Source organism: Gymnogyps californianus, chromosome 4 (assembly GCF_018139145.2).
Source record: "Gymnogyps californianus isolate 813 chromosome 4, ASM1813914v2, whole genome shotgun sequence".
Lineage (NCBI taxonomy): Eukaryota > Metazoa > Chordata > Aves > Accipitriformes > Cathartidae > Gymnogyps > Gymnogyps californianus.
The window spans coordinates 49567967-49588832 of NC_059474.1; the positions used below are offsets into that span (position 1 = coordinate 49567967).

The 20866-nt window shown below is 43.8% G+C and overlaps 1 protein-coding gene across 1 annotated transcript in view; it reads right to left on the reverse strand.

The window, feature by feature from the left end:
• Positions 1 to 13571, reverse strand: part of FHDC1 (FH2 domain containing 1) — a 30931-nt gene extending 17360 nt beyond the window's left edge. Inside the window, exons 1-3 of the mRNA XM_050895980.1 lie at positions 13089 to 13571; positions 5992 to 6053; positions 5311 to 5413 (exon numbers count right to left, since the gene is read on the reverse strand). Coding sequence (XP_050751937.1) covers positions 5311 to 5413; positions 5992 to 6053; positions 13089 to 13571 — 648 coding nt within the window. The remainder of the gene's footprint in view (positions 1 to 5310; positions 5414 to 5991; positions 6054 to 13088) is intronic.
• Positions 13572 to 20866: the final 7295 nt, after the last annotated feature.

Below are 20866 nucleotides of genomic sequence, written 5' to 3' on the forward strand. Positions count from 1 at the left end.
GAGCTAAAAAATGTGGTTTATTTTAAAAATCATAATGAATAACTCTATCAGTTCTGGCCTTGACCTCCTCTCTTCAAGCACAACAAAATCTTTTCCACAACAGTATGCAGCCACATACCAAGATACGGCAGTGTAATGTATACATGCAAGAGAGTATAATTACATTGTATGCTCAGTTCTGTATTACTCAAATTGGGTGCAGAGCTACTAATTTTTCATTATATTTGTATACAGAATATGCATTTGCACCGTCCATGCATGCCCATGCACACTAAATCAGATTTTAGATACATAAGGTTCTCACATGTGTAATTTGCTTCATTTTAAAAACACTTATGAAACAGAGAAAGCCTGATCTTTGATTTGATTCGTGAACAATTGGAGAAGATATGGCTATTGCAAGTATCTCATTATTCCTCACAGACAGGAAAGCTACTGAATTCCTGCCACTCAGGTTTTTAGTAATTTTTGAGCTACCAGTAGCACGCACTTACAACTAGTGGGATTTTACTTTATGGCATAAAACAGGTGTGTTGCACTCTTATGCAGGATCTTTGAAGAAGAGTATAAATCAGTACACCACTCATCCTCATATATGCTTGTAACTAAGTATTTCCCCACATTCCGATCAAATAAATGAAATATTCCCCACATTACAAATAAGTGAAGCCAAGTGCAACAGTCCAGAGGAGTAAACATTTTCTCTGGGAGTTTTTTTGGTATTTCCATACCATTGCAAACATTCAGGGCACTAAAGAAAAACAGAGTTAAAAAATACCAAAACCCCAAAAGGCATCACAGTGGAATCCAACTACAAGGGCACGTGGGAAAGCAGCTAATGTATTAGGTGGGGAGGCACCATGGGGCACATGCCTCAGCAGCGACTAACCTCTATCAGGAAATGATAAAAAGGAGAAAAACCTGCAGTTATCATAAGGGGCAAAAAAGGAAGCAGGAGATGAAAGGTATGAAGGATGGTCAGCCATATACAGCACTGGCTGAGGAAAGGAGGGGGCAGTTAACTACACAAACATGGTTTGAGAAGGGTAGAGCTGACAGACAGAAACAATTCCAGTAAAGCAGGTGACAGATGACTAGGGTTTTAAAACAGAGTATACGAGCAAAGGACAGGCTTGAGACATTATAAAGGAAGTTAAGACATTGTGTTGATAACCTGGGCGTGCATGTGTGTGGGTGAGCTGATTAGCAGTATGATATGCTCTCTTCTGTATATATTTAAAGTACAAATTCTGGCTATTCTAGCTCGTTAAACACTGGACTCTCAACTTTTACCAGTCTGGGCCTGCTGAAGAGTGCAATGATATGCACATAAAAGCAGCTAAAAGCTTCTCCTCTGCTTTGGTCAGGATGCCAGTAAATGACAGCTGTCAGCCATTTTAACAGGATATCATTAAGAAACAGCCAGGAATCTTTTTAGAAGTGATACAACAGAGAAGGCCATTGCTTCAGTCAAGACAAAGGCTCCCTGGAAAAAAAACATGAGCTGCAAAAGCGATGAAGCAGAGGAGATTCTAAATAGTTCTTCCTCTTACAAAACTGCTAACCATGGTAAGATAGAAACAGCAGGACTTCTAACAAGGCTTACACAAAATCAGTCATCTTATCTTAATTGTTGATGTATTGAGAATTTTTATACCTCTTCTTGGTCTTTTTTTTTAACCACTGTATGATGGCTAGGCTGGTGCCCACACCCACAGCCCTGAACAAAACATTGAGCGGAACCTTACAGCAAGCTCCAGGTTTGCCAGCTTCAAGAACTCATCAAGTTTTTCAAATTAAACATTTGAAAATACCCAAATGTTTTCAGTTTGACAAAAGACTTCACAGCAGTGCCAATATTTCAATAATGGTCTTATTCAGCTTGACAAAAACATCCAGCGAAGAGCCAGTATTTGCCATTTACACACAAAAATCCCAACAGCTTTCATAGCTGTTGGGATTTTTCATAGAAAACAGCTAGAAAATTGCTAGTACCGACACCTATCTCTGCATGTAAACAGAGCTCCCACATTACAATACTGAAAATTTTAAAGACAACAGATGTTAAATGTATTTGTTAGCCCAAGCACTTTGCCTCCATTGTCAAAAAGCTGCTCCATCTCAAAGACACTGGAACATCCATCAGGTGCCTGAGATTATATGGACTGAAATGATGTAAAATATGTCACATACGTCAAACTGGTGACCAGGGGAACGTTCAGGTAATGTGACTGTATATCACAACACTTCTAGATAAGATAAGATTGGAGTTTAAAGCCAGTGTTTATTCACATTAGATAAACTGTAAAGGTTGTTGGTAAAAAAGAAGAAACGTGACGGTCCAGAGTTGCCCTTTCTACAGCTATGACCAGGAATGGTGTTCCTCTCTCCCTCCTTTCACTTTTACAGACTAAGGATTTATGGTACTGTATAAAAGAAAAAGTAGAAGACATCTCCAAACACAGTTATTGGGGTGGAGCACATGCCCGGCAGGGGGTACTTGGCTCCCATTCCAACCTGCAAGACAACTGGGCTCCTGGGAAACGTGACTGTAAATACCTGAGCTGCTGAAAAGAAGAGTATACAACGAGGAACTTCAGAAGCCCACCCATGGTTACTTCAAGACAGTTAGCACTGGTAACTGAATAACAACTAACCTTTTAGGATCTGACTGCTTAAGTCTCTGCTCAGAGTAATTCTCAACCCCTACAACAACAAAGCAGGTCTTTAGGAAAATGGGAAGTATCTAAGGGTAAGCCCAGGGAACCCTTGCTGAGGATGGGTACAACATTCTGCAGGGACAGGCCAATCTGATGACACCTTGCCAAAGCTATCTCGTGATACGACAACCAGATCAAAAAGAAATTAGGGACTATTAAATGGAATAGGGAACAGCAGAACAAATAACACCACTTCATCCGATATCTCTAGTGATTTTGGATTATTTGTACGTGGAGAGGGACTGTATCGTTCTGATGGCTTCCCCTTAGCAAATGGTGAATCACTATTCCAGGAGACTTGTAGTCAGGCTAGGAGGCAGATATTAAACTCACAAAAAAGAAGGAGACACAGAAGGAGAACAATGAACATACGTTTAGGGAAAAAAAATGCTGAAAAAGATCAACAACAAAAGCTCTGAGGCTCCTAAAGAGAACGAATTTTTTAACTGACTACACTAAAATTGTAGGAGCCACAGTAGTAAACGAATTATTGGACCGGATTATTCTTTGAACACTTGAAGCATGAGGACATGAAGGCACTAAAACATTTTTCCATACCAGCAGAAGCATCAGTCCCTCACACTCGGGGTGTTCTCCCTGTCCTGCCCCGCCACCCCAGCTCACGTGGAAAACTCCCAAGAAGTTAAACAATTACAGGGAGAATAACAAAGGGAAAGGGGGTCTTTCCTTTTCCTGATGGTAAGCAATGAGATTTCTGAAGCATGGAACTAATTAAATACATACAAATATCTGCACTCTGGGAACAAGCCTCCTTCCAGCCTTCCCTTGGGAATAGCAACAAATCTAATGTCTAATGCCCTTTAATTTCTAATACTCCTCTGCACCATAAAATCTCTTCTATTAATTTCTCAAGCGCCTCCTTAAAAGCACTTCTTAAGTGCTCTGGCCCCACAATCTTGAGGGGCAGGCCTGTTGTCAAATCATCTACTAGGAAATAAATACACCTTTTCACTTTTAGTAGCACCTACTGGGTATCTAAAGCATCTAGCTGAGTATTGCAGACAAAATTCTGATAAAATTCAACAACTTACATTACAATTCTAGCTGAATTACAACATTTATATCACATAGGAGTACGCTATTTGAAAGATTTTCTACTTGTCATAAAATAACAACCAAGATCTAAACCAGAAAGAGGAAAAGAAGAAAAAATACCTTTCTTTCAGTCTAATTTGCTGAATATACACAAAGTTAACTAAAAGTCACTTTCTTTTAAGTTAGTACTTCACTGTTCTCCTCTGTCTGACTCTTTCAGAGGAAAGAGATATATTCCTGTATTTAAACAGAACCTGTACCGAAATTCAAACAAAGAGGGAAGGGGGATAGTTTTGAGCTCCCAGAACTAGTCACCTCTTTTTTTCAGATTAATTACATTTCAACTTGTTGATGTCCCCCAACTCTAAAAAATATATTAATCAAATATAATAACATAACACAGTTTTTACAAGATTCCCTGCAAAAGCAGCCCAATTTAGGGTTATATATTTGACAACAAAATAATACAACGTGTTTTGCTGTTGACTGGATGTGAGATTTGCTGCTGCACAGAGGAATCAGAGTGCTTTGACAGTATGACCTTGAAGTGGTAAAGCATGTGAGTTGAGGTTGGTCTGTATGTGGACCTTAACTAGCAATTTCCCAGGTTTCAGCCATCACTTTGATGTGAAGCACTCAAGCAATTCTAATGCTAATTTTGTCAAGTTTGTGGTATACATTTCTCTCAAGTACATACAAATGGGTCAGTGCAAATACATGAGCAGACAAGGAACTGTGCATCATTAAGCAGGGCTCCCAGGTCAGTTGATGAAGCTTCACCTCTTTAATCATGTGAATGGACTTGAAGGTTGGGACTGGGAGGGGAGAAAGCAGCACTTGCATGTTGGTCATATGGTGAGCACAGGGACATTGCAGAAGGTGCTGCTGGTAATTCTGTGCCTTCTAACATGTCTCCTTTGGAGCACTAAGCCATGTTAGCAAATTCTATGGGTGCTGCACAGCGGAGCAGCCTTTATGCCCTGTTGGAACTCAACGACCCGGGCCCAGGAGCAGGCAGATCCCAGATGCACCAAGCAGGCAGCAAACCAGAAGAGAGAAGAGACAGTAGCATAGGGCTACCAATATTCAACTCGCAGGCACTGCAACGGGAAAGCATGAGGCAGATGCCAAAGAAGTGAAACTTAGTTTGTTTGCATTAGGATATACTTTGATGCTGAGTTTTCTGACCCTGCCAGAGCAGAGTTATCTGCACACAGGAGGGTTCCAGGTCTTGCTAAAACATTCATGGGACAAAAGGGACATCATAAGGGGCATGAGAGAAGCAAAAATACCTTATCACTACTTTCATTAAGAAGCACCTTAAAAGTAGGTGACAGTACTTGATGTGAAGGGAATGACTACACTGCAACCTCAATACCACATGTCAAATGAAGATTAAACCTTTGCACTCAGTGGTTTCCTATCCCCTGGCCTCAGGAAGGCTTTGGGATTCCTCTTTTACAGACCTTCATGTTGGAATCCCACACAGCAGAACTCTACAAAAAAATAAGTTCCATGTAAAACCATTATTTACCTCCTCTGCTTCTGGTAATAATTTAAGAAATTCATGCAGCAGTTCAGAACCATAGGGCTCACTTCTTCCATGATAAATATCTTCAATGATGGATTCAGCAGACCTTGAAAAAACAATTGAGCATACACATTTCTAACACTTGCAGGGTGAATAGTTACAACAAATTGAAAAAAAAACATGCCTGGGCTACTGAAAGGAATTATAATGAGGTTATGTATCAGTGTCCACAGCAGCATTGTTCTAACACCACTTTAAGTGATGCCTTTACTGAAGGGCAACATTATCAGTGAATAAAGATAGCATTGAAACAGCTTGCTCTTAAAAAAAAAATTCCTCACCTCACCTCTTTCTATTAATTCTTTATAAAGAAAGGAAGCCAGCGAAAAGCAGCTCTCATGCAGTATTACACGAGATACAAGGGCTTCCCTTAACTACACCTGAAAACTCACTTCAACTGGTTAACAGTAGCAAACTCTAAATGTTTGGTGCCAAGTCATAATGGCACTGAAAACTAAATGTATTAGAAAACAAATTAGGAAATGTAGTTACTTATGACAAACCTGTACAGAACTGTAAACTCCACAAGGAGCAGAGCACAATATACAATACATTTGATGAGAACTACAAAGAATTTCACATATCTGTAGCTTGCACTAGCTGCATGGAAAAATCAAATCTTACTTTTTGAATTGTTTGAGAAATATCCCAATGTTCATACTTCTTTTTGCATCCAAAACGGAAACCTGAGAGAGAAAGCAAGAGAGATTAATCTACCAATACCTAAGAAAATAGCATATAATGCAGATATCATTTCTTAAATTGCTACAGATAATTGTTTGCAGTTGCCACCAAATCACAGGTCAAATGAATGCACAAAGTCAAAGATCGTATGTTACAGAACTATTTTTACCAGGGAAATACACAGCACACCCACAAGACCTTTTTCCAGGTGAAGCAAAAAAACCATAGCAACATTTATAGAAGGAAGGAATCACAATAAATTCTATTTCATTACAAAGTAAAAACATTCTTCTTGCTTATTTCATAACGCTGCATCTGCAAAATGTTGCTTATCAAGTAATATGTTGTATTTTGCATTCGAAGGCCCCACGGTTAGTGAGCACCGCACTTCAAAACCCACATATTTCAGAGGTTTTGTAACAAATGTGAGGATGGGCTTTCTAAGCAGAGGTCGGTATGCACTACTGATTTCATTCACGCAAACTAACAGCCACGCTGATCCACAGAAAGATAAGTAAATCGTTCTTGAATCAAAAACCTGACAGATAATGCTCAAATCTGTGCGCTTTATCTAGAAGCAAACAGGAACCTGTAATAAAATGATAGTCTCCCCCCACTTTATATTTTAAAGTTGATTTGCTACATCATCTTACGCGTACAATTCTGGAGATTAAGCAAAGGAAAAAAAAAAACCAAAACTTTTTTTCCCTAATCCATTTTTTTAAAATTTTTAAATAAAAGTGTTAATTCTTTTTATGCTAGTTTTTCTTCCTGTAACAGCATACAAGTTCAAACCTGAGATGTTTGCCCTGTTTTAGCAAATCATGTCCTTAAGGTTAAAATTTTACCACAGCTATTTTGGTGATAACAGCTACAAGAGTCATGAGATTTACAAGGACAAGAGAATTGTTTCACATTAACAGTGCCACCCGACTGCTACAATAAAACAACTCAGTACACACAGATGTTCAAGACTGCTGTTGGACTCACATGATGTTTGAGGTTTTGACAACTGGAAAGGTGTCTTGACCTCTGTGACAGTGCACGAATTAGAAATACATATATAAATGCAATGTTGGCATCGTCACAAAATTGAATTAGCCTGCAGTCAGCTGGTGACAGTGAAAATATAGGTATGATTAATGTGCTATCCTCAGAATACACCCAGGAGACAGCCTCCTCATCTGCTGAAAAGGGTGAATCAAATTAAAAAGTTTTCTGAAATTTTGGAATTTCCTCTCTTCTGAAACCAGCAAAGACTAGAAAACACAGTAAATATCAGCATATTAGTTTTAATTAGATGACTGCTAGCCTGAATCCCTTCAGTTTTAGCATATGCAAAGATAAGAGGATAGATTGTGGTTTATTGTCCTGTTATCTTAGGAGTTGAGAGGCTCCCAACAGATCATTAAGGGAAAGCCCCTTAACATAGGACAGGTTCAACTATCTCTCCCCCCCCCCCCGCAGTATCTAATCTTTTTCAAATGTTTTATTGCAGGGACCTCTCACTGACCTCTCGCACTGCAGCTCCACTCTCCAATTGCTCTCGTCACTCCTAATTCTCTGATTTCTCTGTACTAGTTTAAGCCTATAAGCTTTGCCATCATGATTTGGCTTTTGGTTTGTTAGGGTTTTTTTAAAGCATATTCACAGTTAACCTGTACATCCTATTTTCAGTCACAGTCAGTAACTGTTACAATAAGGCTGACCATCAGCTGGGTAAACCTTTGGTTTCCATGGCACAACTCAGATTTACAGTACAACCTCAAACAAAGCTACAGAATTTTTGTAACATCTTCCCTTGAAGAAAAACAACAGATGGCAACATATACAGCTGCATTTGCCTTATCAGCACAACATAAAAACGTCATAGCTGCTCTTAAGTACGAGGATCTGATACACGCTTCTTGCTCTGTATATGACTGTATTCTATTTTTTCTCTGATTTCTTGTTCAAGCACACAATCAAAACACATGGCTCAGTTTTTGGTTACTCTTTGCTTGCGGTCCACTTCAAGATTATCAGAAGTGTTTGAAAAAGCTGTCATTACTTAACTACCTTCAAGGAGTTTCCAGATATGAGCGTGAGGAGGAGAAAAAGGGAACCTGGCAGATACTCCATAAATACAAGTTCCTACTCCTTGCACACAAATACAGTATCTTCTATCTCACATTCAGTTGCATATTAGATTCATAATCTTAGCCTTAACATCTGTTTGTAATGTCTACTCTTCTTCCCCACTGAGCTTTCATTCGATTTTGTCCTTGCAGAAAGCTGTCTGCATACGACTTCCTACCAAGCTGTTGCTTTTTACCCTTTAAACATTACCCCAGCTTTTTATAAATTCTGCTCAGTCTGCTCCTATCTTCTATTCATACACACCTTCAGCTCTGGTGCGAGCACAGCATGTTCCAAATCTCTGTTTGCCACCTAAAGAGATTTTAAAGTGCTACCCACCAGTAATACCCCTGGACTTCTTGACTCAAGAAGTTACACAGGACTGTAATTAAGAATTGAGAACAGACTTTCCTAGTCTCACTGGGATTCTCTATACCAAAGAAAACTCTCATACGGTTTCTTATGATTTACTTTAGATAAATTCAGGAGAGCTTTCTCCTTTCTCTTCTTCTTCAACTCTCCTGCCAGAGGAAACTATTAAATTTTTGTTTATCCTACTCTAGAAATACTACAGTTCTCTCAGATACTTTGCACCATCTCAACACCTGCACTGTGCCAGCCAATGCAAGTGTCACTGCCTCACACACTTGCCACCTCTCCTTCATAAACAGTGCAAGCTTTGAAGCAAGGACAGCTGACTCACTCATGAATCTGCTTCTCATCACCATAGTATTCAACTCAGTGTATTTCTGAAATCTGAAGCAGGCACAGATCATGTCGGGTAATAACAGCATCAGTTTGACAAATGTTAATCCACCACTGAAACATTCACTGTTTTAGATGTATTAAAGGAAGGGGAAAATTAGCTTGAGTACCATGGTGAAGTTGTGATAATGGTAAGAGGAAATCTACTCCTGAACTCTGACACAAATTTGCAATCAACACGAAAGATTCAGAGGAGTGTTCTGGGAGACACAAAAAGCCCCACATCAATACTGACTTTGTAGTGACAGCAGAAGTGCTATAGGGGTTTGTGCCATGAGATTGTCAATGAGGAACAGGAACATGACAAAGTGGATTTATGACAGATTAGTGAAAGCAAAACATTATATGTATTCTTTGGATAAGAACAATGGGGTTTCACATGGTGGGATACAGTTTACAAATTACAGCAAGCATGGAACAGCCTAGTGGCGCAGGCTTGGTGCTGGAGGTTAGGAAGGATATAAACAACTTCCTGCTTCAGCTTCCACTTCACCTTACAACACGCTAACCATCACTGTTGAGTTTAATATTTTGGCCTCTATTCTCCGAGCCACACGCACTGCCTGGAGTGGTTGAGGAAAGGTGCCCTTCCACAGTGCAGTGGAGTGAACCTAGAAGCTTACTACTGGGCTGTCCCGCTCCATGTCATCCTCCCTTGTCACGTTCCTAGCCTGCTCTTTCCCTTAGGCAAGCGCTGGTACTCATCTCATTGTTCTTTTGCTATGTTAGTCCTCTGCTGGATTAACAGGTTGAATCAGCTCTCAAGAAGGTGGAATGAGCATCAGAGTCAGTACAGGGAAAACAGAGGGCATGGCTAGGAGAGGGGAGAAGAGACATCCTGTTTGCCCCTTCCATCTTCTTTCTCTCTCCTCCTCTCACTAGTCCCTTGCACAGGCTCTGGAATTCACTGCACCCTTTCACAAGCCATCAAAACTCACTAAAATAGCAGAAAACTACTCCAGTAGAAAACAAACAAAAAACCCCAACAGCATTCTGCTGAGCTACTTAAATCTGTTTACAGAGGGTCCAATGTCTGCCAGAGCCAGCGCACAGATGGGGGGAGGTGAGGGACGGGAGCAGAGGGACAGTTCGAAGGAGAAAGCAAGACCAGCTCCCTTGGCTGACAACAAGCTGTTCTGCCCACTCCACTGCCAGGCTAGCTATAGCCTAGGTGAGTGTGTGTTGTGCCATAGTGTGACACCACTAAAGGATGGGGAAAGTAAATTGGTGTGTAAACTTAACTCTACAACCCCTATTTTTCAGAAGCTCAAATTACCTGAAACCATAGGGCAAATTAAGCCTTTAGTCAAGGCAACATGTTAATTAATCTCCTAAGGGTTCGGTGAGGGATTGTTTACAAAAAGGAAAGCATTTGCTGTAGGAGTTTGACTCACATCTCAAAAGGGACTTCTGTTATAATGATGATGTTCAGTGCTAAGCCTCCAGAAGTGGGATTCAATAACCTGAGTTGGGCATCTAAATTCCCTGTATAAATCACTGGCAAGTGAGGAATTAAAAGGACATGCAGTATTATGAGCTCCTACCTGAAGACAGAGCTTCTTCCAAAACTGCGCATGATTTCATAATCAACAGCGATCTCTGGAGAAGGTATGAAACCCCTATCTCCACCACAGTGTCTGGCAGAGTGCCCTCAACACTGGCTGAAGAGTCACTCTTCACTACTTCCACTGAAGCTACGCCACTGCACTGAGAGGAACCCCACTGAGCCAAAAGAGCAGACTCTCCAGCCATGCACTTTTGTACAGCACTTTGGACACGTGCTGGTTTTTTCAGATTTGGATCTAAGTGATACTTGAATTTATGTACTTCAAATTATCTTGAAAATTCGTTGTTGACATACTACACCAACTAGACTAATTCCACTACTTAAACTCTAAAGAACTTTTTTCACTGCTAGACCATAAAGCACTTTCTAAAATCAATTGTGTTTTACACAAAAGGAATAGAGGTACTGAAACACAAAATGTCGTGTCCACCTTCCGCTGCCAGGCCAGCGACGCAGCCAGGAACAGAACTGCAGCTTCCTCAGCCCCACGCTAACGCGCTCTCCACAAGGTCACATGGATGCTGCATACCTCATCCTGCCACCAACTCCTTTCAACCTCCATACGTTTTACTACAGTGAACTGAGGATAACCATCATACATTAAAGTAAGTGAGAAGCAGCTGACAGCACTGATGACGGAAATCACAAACATTGCCTATGCCTCAAATCTCCGTACTCCCGCTGAATGATGACTGTAGTAACGTTAAGCATGTGAGCTGTTGCGTATCTGTGCTTCCGCACCTCCAGTAACACACAGCTCTTCAGGATTATCTCCTTTCCTCCTTGCTAAGCAGCTAGTACTGCAAAGTCCATTAACACACAAGAAATTGCTCATCACTGTCTGACACACTGCTGCGGCATGCTTGACAAAGCTTAGCAACCGAGTTGAACATTTTGTCACTTAAGTAGCATAACCCAGAGGCAAGTCCTGTTGCCTCACCGCCTGCCATGTGCAAAGGCACCATGGGAGCCCTGAACCAGGGTGGACAGGCGTCAAGCCGTAGAGATGCAATGGACCACTGTATCAGCTCCAGACGGATGCACAAAAACATTAACTTGTAGCAAGGAAGGCTTTTGTTTCCAAGGCACTGTATCTTGGAGAAACCCTTGTTTTGCAGGCCTGTAATTATAATTTCTAACACTGCCCTCAACCTCCCCAGGATGCCACGAGTTTCAAGCTGTACATGAAAACATGTGAATTCTGGAGCACGCTGGGGTTTTCTCTGCCCCGGCTACTGTACACTAGGGGCCACATTCAGTTTATGAAACTTAACATCATTTTTACTATAACTACATCTTCACCACATGGCAGTCCTGAAAGGGGGAGCTTCTAAGGAAACACACGGGGCCAGAGTTGTGTACATCTGTATGCAATACAGGAAGTCCACTCACTGCAATCCTGATCTGAAGATGAACATAGCCTGAAAACAGCGCAGAGGTTAATGACTACCTCTGACGATGGCCCCAATTACTCCTTCCCGATGTCAGGGTTTCAGAGTCTGCAATACAGATGCCTTGTTTTAAACCCCTTATTTCAGTCTATGTACAACATGCACACTATCAGTACATTAGTTTCTCACCTGGTCTCTGCCGATATTTTGACATCTCCTGAATCCTGCAAGATACCATCAACTTCAAGTCCTTATTTTCTCACTAAAAACTGACACGTTGTTACATCTCTTAACCCGGTGCCCTCTGTATTTTTTTTACAAGCTAACATGTATGTAGACACACACTGGTGATTAAATCTGTGTTTTAACCCTCCAATTACTTCACAGAAAGATCACTTGAGACAATTCAATTCAGGCTTCACAAAGAAGCTGTCTATAAATCAGGATTTAAGAACTAGAAAAGCTACTTATCAGTTCACCAGAGAGTGTTTGAACCTGAAAGTGCTTGGTATATATCTTCTCACCACTAGAACAGAAATTAGTAACAATCTTCAGACCCTCTTGGAAGGTTATTTTAGTGTCCAGAAAAAGCAGGGTAGATGAAATAAAGTTTTCATTATCAGGAAAGCAATGTTTATGAAGGTTGAAACTTAAAAATTATCTCAATTAAATAACAAATTCTGTAACTATATTATGTTTTATTTCCTCGCTGTCATACTGGTACTTCCCTTCCTGACGTCTCTAGGACATCAAGGGTATATACAGCATTAACCCTTGCAATAGGATTCTCTTCCCTCCCGCCTGGTGCATGTTTGCATTTAGAACATTTTGTTTGCACAACAGACACAGTGGAAGAGCTGAGGAGAAAAGTTACAATACATCTATGTTTCACACTGAAAACTCAAGGGCCATCAAACATGAGGAAATACAGATGCCTTCAGCTCCCTCCACTTATTAACAGGTGATCAAATCACAGCACTTACCAAGTTAAAATAACAAAACACTGTTAGCTCTTCGAAAAACAAATGTGTGCCACTAAGAAAAAAGAGTTTATCCTCCCCATCATTCCCCTCTCCTTCAAATCAAGACAAACTTGCAATAAGGATGAAACATGACAGAGAAAGAGACAAAGGCGAGTCAGAATTCACACCAATTCCTACAGCATTATGTGAAAGAGGTTTTACTTCAATTCTTACCTCCTCTTTAGTCTCTTTAAATGAAGACTTTAAAGATCGACTTCGGGGATCCTGGGGCTTGGTTTCTTCCTGCTGCCCAAAAAGTTCCTCGATTGTCTTCGTATCAATCTGATACTGTGGTCTTGCAGCAATCGTCCAGATATTGTTTTTACCGCGGACTTGTTCTTCAGGGATAGTTTTCCAGAAAAAGCTCCGCATTCGTTTTTTTTTGCCGTGGTTGTCATGCCCGTTTATCAGCTGTGGAGGCAGAGGTATGTTTGGCCCAGGCAGTGGAGGAGGGGGTGGTGGTGGGGGCGGCATCCCCAGGGGGAGCGGAGGGGCTGGGGGTGCCCCTGTGAGGGGACATGGCGGAGGGGGCGGTGGTGCTGCAGGCTGAGAAAGTTGAGATGCTGTCGTCGTATCCTCGTTCATTAATCCTGTTGCAACCGGAATAGCCCCATTTTCTTTATCATTGACCAAGGAGAGACAATTCATAACATGCATTTTATGGCCTCTCCAAAGAGGAGAGCGTTACTTCCTTGGATCAGTTTGAAACATTGAATAGTGAGTGCAGCAGCAACTGATACCACGCTCTCTCAAACTCTAGTCTGCCAGCAGTAGCAACACAAGAGGGGACTGTACCATCTTCGCAACCTACAACAAAGGACAATAGGGAGACTCAGATCAGAGAGACTGGATATTGTCCCTTGCACTGAAAAGATACTAAAATTAAGGCATAACAGCTATCAAGTTTTTAATCCAGAAGGGAAATTCAGTAAATCAAAAGTCTTTCCCAGGGCAATTGTATAAAATTTATCCACACCAAGATTTCAAATAGCTTTGAGTACCTAGATTTCAAGAACATATATAAAAAGAAGAATACCTCTTAAATCACCCACAGTAGATACCGAACCCACCTATTAATCTCAGTTCAGTGCGATTTTGTAAGAGAATATACTTATCTCAAATTGTTAAAACAAACAAATATTATTCCACTCCTAATTTTAGATTTATTTTTAAAGGTGATTACACACAGTTAGAAAATATAAGTACTAACTATGGTACTGGATTAACTGGATCAAACAGACCCTGTTTGAATCCTTTTAATTCATGGCTTAAATCCAAGCTGCAATAAAATAACGAACAATATGTCGATGATTTAACAGGCTAGCCTAATGTACTGCTTTTTTGCCTTCGTATTTTTCACACAATTGTCAATAAGAGAAAAACAGTGTGCAGTCCCTAAACTCTCTATGTTCACTGAGCATAAACTTACAGTATTTGCATTTTACCATTACTGGTCTGGTTACACTACCTCCCAAAATGCACTAAGAGAAGAAAGACTGCAGTTTGATTAAGCCGCCCCTTATAATTTACTTCAGTATCTAGGTTAACATAGTTGAATAAGCAGAGAGAAAGGACAGAGGAGCTGATAGTAACCTACACAGCCTAAGTGCTGTACACATGCAAAGCTTTAAATATTTAGGAAAGCTTTTACATCTAGATTACCTCATGAAGCAGCTTAACAGGAATCACAATAGTTTTGAGCAATTTTTCTTATACTGTCACCTACTAAATGAAGATGCTGTTATTGAGAGTAAACCTTCAAGTAAGAGTATGACTTCCACAAAAAGCACAATTTTGACAAGCCAAAACTTCATAGGTCTCAGAGAAAACAAATTAAGTTGTTTCAAATGCAGACTGAAGAATCCCATGGTTTTATGGAAATTTGTAAGTTATCTCAAAAAAAATTCGGGAATTTACAAAAAAATCAAAGATACCACACAATACAAATTTAGGTAGAAGACAGACAGCCCCTGAGCAAAAGTCAGTCACAGGAAAGCTCAACAGAAAAAGCTGAAATAATGCACTGGCACAAGAACAATATCAAATCAGAAATTTGGCACTGATTTAGTCATATGCTGCTTCAGTAGGGTTCACATAGAGCTAATAGCAACCCAGATCAATTTGACATTGTATAATAGCGATGAAAAACCTTCGCTATTTTTGCCAGAGATCCATCATTAGAGGGTACACGAACAAACAGACCCAAGTCACAGAAATAAGCCTCAGGGCAAATTCCCTCTTGGTCTGCAAGGACTCAGCCACTCAGCTTCACTGAAGTCAATGGAAACCGACACAAAACGATCCACTGTACCTTTTCTTCTCAAAAGCCTGCATAGGTAGCAAGGAACTCCTCTTTCCTGCTTCAGATTTTCTAACCTTATACCTTACGTTATCAAGGTATTCGCAAGAACAGAAAACATATATAAAAACCTGTATGAGGTTCAAGTCACAGGAATGATGGAAAATATTTTAATGGCAGGGTAAAAAGGGGAAGAGCTACAAAGAAAGTGGATCAGGATAGAGGGTTTCAAATTTAAGTCAGCATTAATACCCAGTTGCTATTACACAGCCCTGTATGTTCATGCCTCTCCTCCCAAGTTCATGATCATAGAAGCAGAGAGGCATAAAAAAGCAGGTGCAAGGTGGTGGAAAGAGATGAACCACTCAAAGCAATTAAGTGTTGCATTAATTTAAAGAAATACTCGACAAGGAAAAAATCTTTTCCTCCTTAACACTTATTTAAAAAAGAAAAAATCTATTGGCTAGTCTTCCACCATCACAAAGCAGTATTCAACAGTTGTTATTTTCTAACTTGGGTTCCCACAGAGTTAAAAAAAAAAAAGAAAGAAAAGAGAGACAGCCAGACTGACCAACCATGCCCCTGGGCAATGTGCAAGAACCTCATTTTGAAACTTCCAATAAATCTAGATGCTTTAAGAAAAATGGGATCAGATCCTAATGAAACAAAGTTGTAGGCGATGAATCACCAGAGTCCCAGTGCTAACACACAAGAGTGGAAAACGACTGATCTCAGACCTGAGCGTTTCTGAGTTAGACAAGGGACACTCCTAGTGAAAGGAGTGGAGAACGCAAGGGGAAGAAAACATCCCAACCTAGATGTAAAGATAGATAGATAGAACAGGAAAAACTGTTTTCAAGCCAATGAGCCCTGTACTGCTTTAGATGAGGTAACCATCACCCAGAACCAGGAAAGAGGAAGAATCAGCATTTGGAAGGAAGGTATGAAAGGAAAGGCACAGCATAAAGGCTGGCATTCAGCTTTGTCTTCCGACAGATAAGCACAATGCAGGTGACAGAGGTCACCTGCTTGTAAGAGGACGGCAGTCTCAAGTTACCAGATACCAGGAGACTGGTCAAAATTCCCTTTGCCTGCTGCCTCTCGGAGGAGCGGCTCAAAGACGTTCCCAGCGCCCCCGCCATTACCGTGGGTGGGAGAGGAGAGAAGTTGGCAGCCGGGACAGGCTCTGGGCCGCTTGTTGGTATCAGCAGGTGCCTCCGAGCAGGAAGTGCAGGGAGAGGAGGTGGGGAACAACGCAGCCATTCCAACTGTGAACTACAGATTACCGAGACACGCTGGGACTGGGATGCGTAATAAAAGCCAAGCAAAATTTTAACTCCTAAGGAGGCTCTGCGCGCTTTTCAAAGGATTAAAGGGATAAAAAAGAAAGGACCCAAGAACAAACATTTAAGATGTCTCAATTACACTTCATTATTGGGCGTTTGTTATCCAAAGCAGCCCAAGAAGTGCAAGAGCTCTAAAGTAACGTCTTTAGTCCGCGTTTTAATTGTGTCCATATTTGGCATAAAAGAAATATTTTATTTCTTTGTCTCATTCATTGTTTTAGCCAACCTAATCTAATTTGGAAATGTATTTCAGAGTTAGAGGGTGGGCACAACTTTCTCCCCAGGTAAGACGACAAACACTCTAAAGTAATTTGTTTCTTGCAAAAAAGGCAGTTGCCACTGAGACGGACATACATTATGTTTGCATACCCAAATTAACAGGTGAAATGCACGATGCGCTGAAGGGCATTTCATAATTCATACTGCAAGATATTACTCCCTTTAACTCACGCCTTATGTTCTCTGCTGCCCACGTTTCTGTGTCAGGCGTCCTCCAAATTCTCATGAGAATAACGCCAATTTTGACACCAAAGCCCAACCACAGTATTTGGATGTCTGGGTCTCAACAATAGCCATAGAAAAAGGTAAACGGAGCAACCAGTTGCTAACTGCAAATAAAGAAACTGCAAACGCTGCCTCATGTAACTAGCCGCTGATCTTGCCAAAACATGTGGGTTACAAAGAAGACGCAGCTTGCGCTATCACAGCAACTTAGCGCTTAACCATTTAACGCATCAAACAAAATCCCTCATACAGCATGACCTCCCTGCCAGCCAGCCAGGCTGGGAAAGGAACCCCACACGGGTTCACCACACAAGCGAGACGGGCAGCGGGCAGAGGGCCCCCACGCCAGGCAGGGACCTTACGGGTTTTGTCAGGGGGCTTGATTCCAGCTATTTTTTGTTTGGCCTCCCAGCCGCTGCGCTCACCCCGCCGCAGGGAAGGGGACGCCAGGGGAACAGCCCTCAGCCTTACCGTCTTATCTTCTGTCCAGAGCGGGCGTTTGGCCAGGGCGCGCACGAAAGGCGGGCAGCGTGCCCTACGCACCCGCCGCGGGGGCCCTGCCGCCGGGACCACTCGAGCGGCCCGGAGAGAGATCCTTACTTCGTAACTCCTTTCAGCCGACGCGCCAGGCCACGGGGCAGCGCCGAGGGCTTTTCGGGGGGAAGCTGCGCTGGGGTGATGCCGCCCTGGCAGCTCGGCTGGACCCGGGGAGCAACCGCGGCCCTCTCACCTCAGGCTCCCGCCGGCCGTCGGATCCCGGGCACCCTGAGGCGCCCCGCCCCAGAGGCCGGGCCCCGCCCCGCCCGCAGGGGGCGCCCTCGCGCCCGCCGCTCCCCGGCGGGAGCTGCCCGACCCCCTCCCCTGCAGGAGGTGGGCGGGGGCGGGCCACGCTCGCCCCAACGGCAGCGGCCCCGGCAGAGAGAGCCGGGGGTCCCCGCGGCAGCCCCCGCTCCGCCGCACACGGGGAGCGGCGGCGGCGGCTCCCGCCCGTTGACAGGGGGCGGCCGGAGAGGTGAAGGAAGCGGCGGGGGGGCGCCGGACCCGGGGGTCCCGCGGGGAGGGGAGCCCGTCTCCCCGGGAGCCCTCTCCCCTCTGCCGTCTCGGGAAGGTGGAGAAGGACCTACGCAGGCGGCGGCGACCCCCCCTGCGCTCCTCGGCCGCGCCCGCCGGCAGCGCGGAGCCCCCGCCCAGACAGGGGGAGACCCGAGCCGAGCCCCCTCCGCGCCGCGCCCCTCCCGCCGCCGCCGCTCACCTCCGCGCCCGCGGGAGCACGCGGCGCCGCGCGCAGCAGGGCCCGGTGCCGCCGCCACCGCCGCCTCCTCCCATCGCGCCGCGGCCGCGCCGCCGGAGCGGGCGGGGGCGGGGCAGCGCGCAGGCGCGGCGCGGGCGGGGCCGCGGCAGGTGACAGCGGCGACGGTGGCGGCCCGCGGGGAGCGCCCCGGCCTCCGCCCGCCCTCACCCCCACCGCGGGACAGCGGCGCCCCGTCTCCTTCCGTACCCGGCCGGTGCAGCAGGAGGGCGACCCGCTGCCAAGCGCCGGGTGCTGCCGCCGCGGCGTGGGGAGGTGTCCATTGGCGTCCTCGCTGGGTCTTGGTCTAAGCAAGCTCCTGCTAAGCTCTCTGACGGGTATACGAATATGTGTATCATTTACCACATGCTATCACCGAAATCACAGCGACTATTTCTGTAGGACCAGGGTGGTCAGCAGTGCTATCAGCCACGCTCCCGGTTTAGAAGGAACGGGCTCCCTTCCACGGCTGAAGCCTTTCGCCCTCTGCCTTCGCTCCCAGGCCAGCACCCCCTTTTCCATCCCCTTCCCGCACCGCCGCCTCGCCCCGGCGCTGCCCGCCGGCTCAGCCCAGCAAGCCCGGTGGGAGCAGGCAGGCAGGCAGGCAAGACGGGCGTGTCAGCACGCCCTCGGAGCGCCCTGTGCCAGCAGCAGGCTGAAAGTCAGCCTCCAAAAGCGGGCAGCGTGAGAGAACTTCGGACAGATTTAAGACCTGATCACAGCCCTGGGTTATGTCGCGCCAGGCAGCTCACATGACTTGTGCGACACCTGAAAGCCGAAGTACCATCCACAGATGATACAGCAAACAAATACATTGTTCCAAAATATTTTGCCAAGGGATTGAATCACATTTCAAAAACAAAACCATTTTCCCAAAAAGCGTAAAGGTGAAGAACCTCACTCAGGTAAATAAATAGTCACGGCTGTAAGGAACAAACACAGCCCACACACCCCAACACTACTTTTTACAGGAGGTCAATTCCGAGGCAGAATCAGAAATGCTTCCTTTCCTGAGAAAGGAGAGAGGGAGAAAGAAAAAAAAAAACCACTTACCTCCAGCCTTGCACCATCAGCCACCAGAGCTTCTGAGCTGAGCACATGAGAGAGAAAATAACACCTTGGCATGGCCAGGGGTGGGAAGGCAGGAGCAGGAGGACAAAAGCGTGTCTTGTCTCGGTGTGAAGTGCCTAACCTGCGCTGCTGCCTCTGCCCGGGGGTCAGGAGGCAGGAACCGGAGGAAGAGCAGGAGGCCAGCCGGCCTCCTCTGGCCCCAGACCTGGAGCCCAGGCCCGTGGTTGCTGAGGTTACACCATCCTGGCTTACAGTTCTGCAGCCAGAGATCTGACCTACTGGTCTGGCAAGACAGCCTGTTTGAGTAACTCGATTTAAAAAAAAAAAAAAAAACAAAAAAAACCAACTATTAGAACAAAAGGAAACGTTAAGGAATGCGATGTCAGAACCTGGTCATTTAAGCTCAAAATTCACTAAGTGAAAACAGTTCAGCTGCAGTAAATGGCAATTCATATCACGCCACACATCTCCGCTTGGCAGGGTTAGTGGCAGCTGGGGAGGACACGCTCAGCTTTGAGCCAGCATGGACATTCCTCGAGAGTGTCAGGTCGCCCCTGAGGTCGTCAGCGAGGAAGTGCATTGCTGCTTGGACTGTAGCTGCTTGTGTTGGAACCAAAGAGACTTGTTTTCATTGCTGCCAGTCATGAGCACAAATGTTCACTCAAAAAGACGGAAAGAGCAAGCCAAACAAGAGACTTACATAATGGCATTGTATTTAAAAAAACCCAAAAACCGAACAGAGCAGCAGAGGACCTGGGAGCCAGTCCGGATGTGAAGTTAAACTCTTAACTTTTCCTCACCCTGTCCATTTTTTCCCCCAGAACTTTTCCAAAACACAATGTTAGCAAATTAATTTTAAGTTTTTAGCTGATTTTTTCCGCCTAAAAATGTGAACACTCAGCAGGCAAAAATTTTGCCCACATGGCTAAAATTAATCCGAGTTACAAACAACTGAAAACAGGTCTTTACAGTAGGAATTATTAAGCAACTTTAATAATAGGTAGATCGAGCAGCCCCACCTATAAGCAACAAATGCACCTCCCTAGAACAGATAGCATTTAGATGGGTTGGTATACTACGAAGACAAATCCTATTGTTAATATTTTAAGATTTCTAGTTAATGAAATGCTCAAGACAGTTTTCAGGATGACTACTTCTTTTAAGGCATTACCTTTTTTTCCTTATGAGAGGAAAAAATGTCTTTTGTAAACTCTGCTTTTCTTTAGAGCACAAAGAGCTTCTAATGCTTTAGACTGAGCACGAATTTAATAACCAAACAGATCGAATGGGAACAAAGCAATTTATACCACCTGAACAAAAGGTGTCGTCATCTTCATTACAAGCCCTCATTTCTACAGTGTTCGGACAAAGGCAGGAGAGAAAGTTAATTGTGACACTCCAGTCACATTAAAACCAAGTTCTATTTGGTTTCAAAATTAAGCAC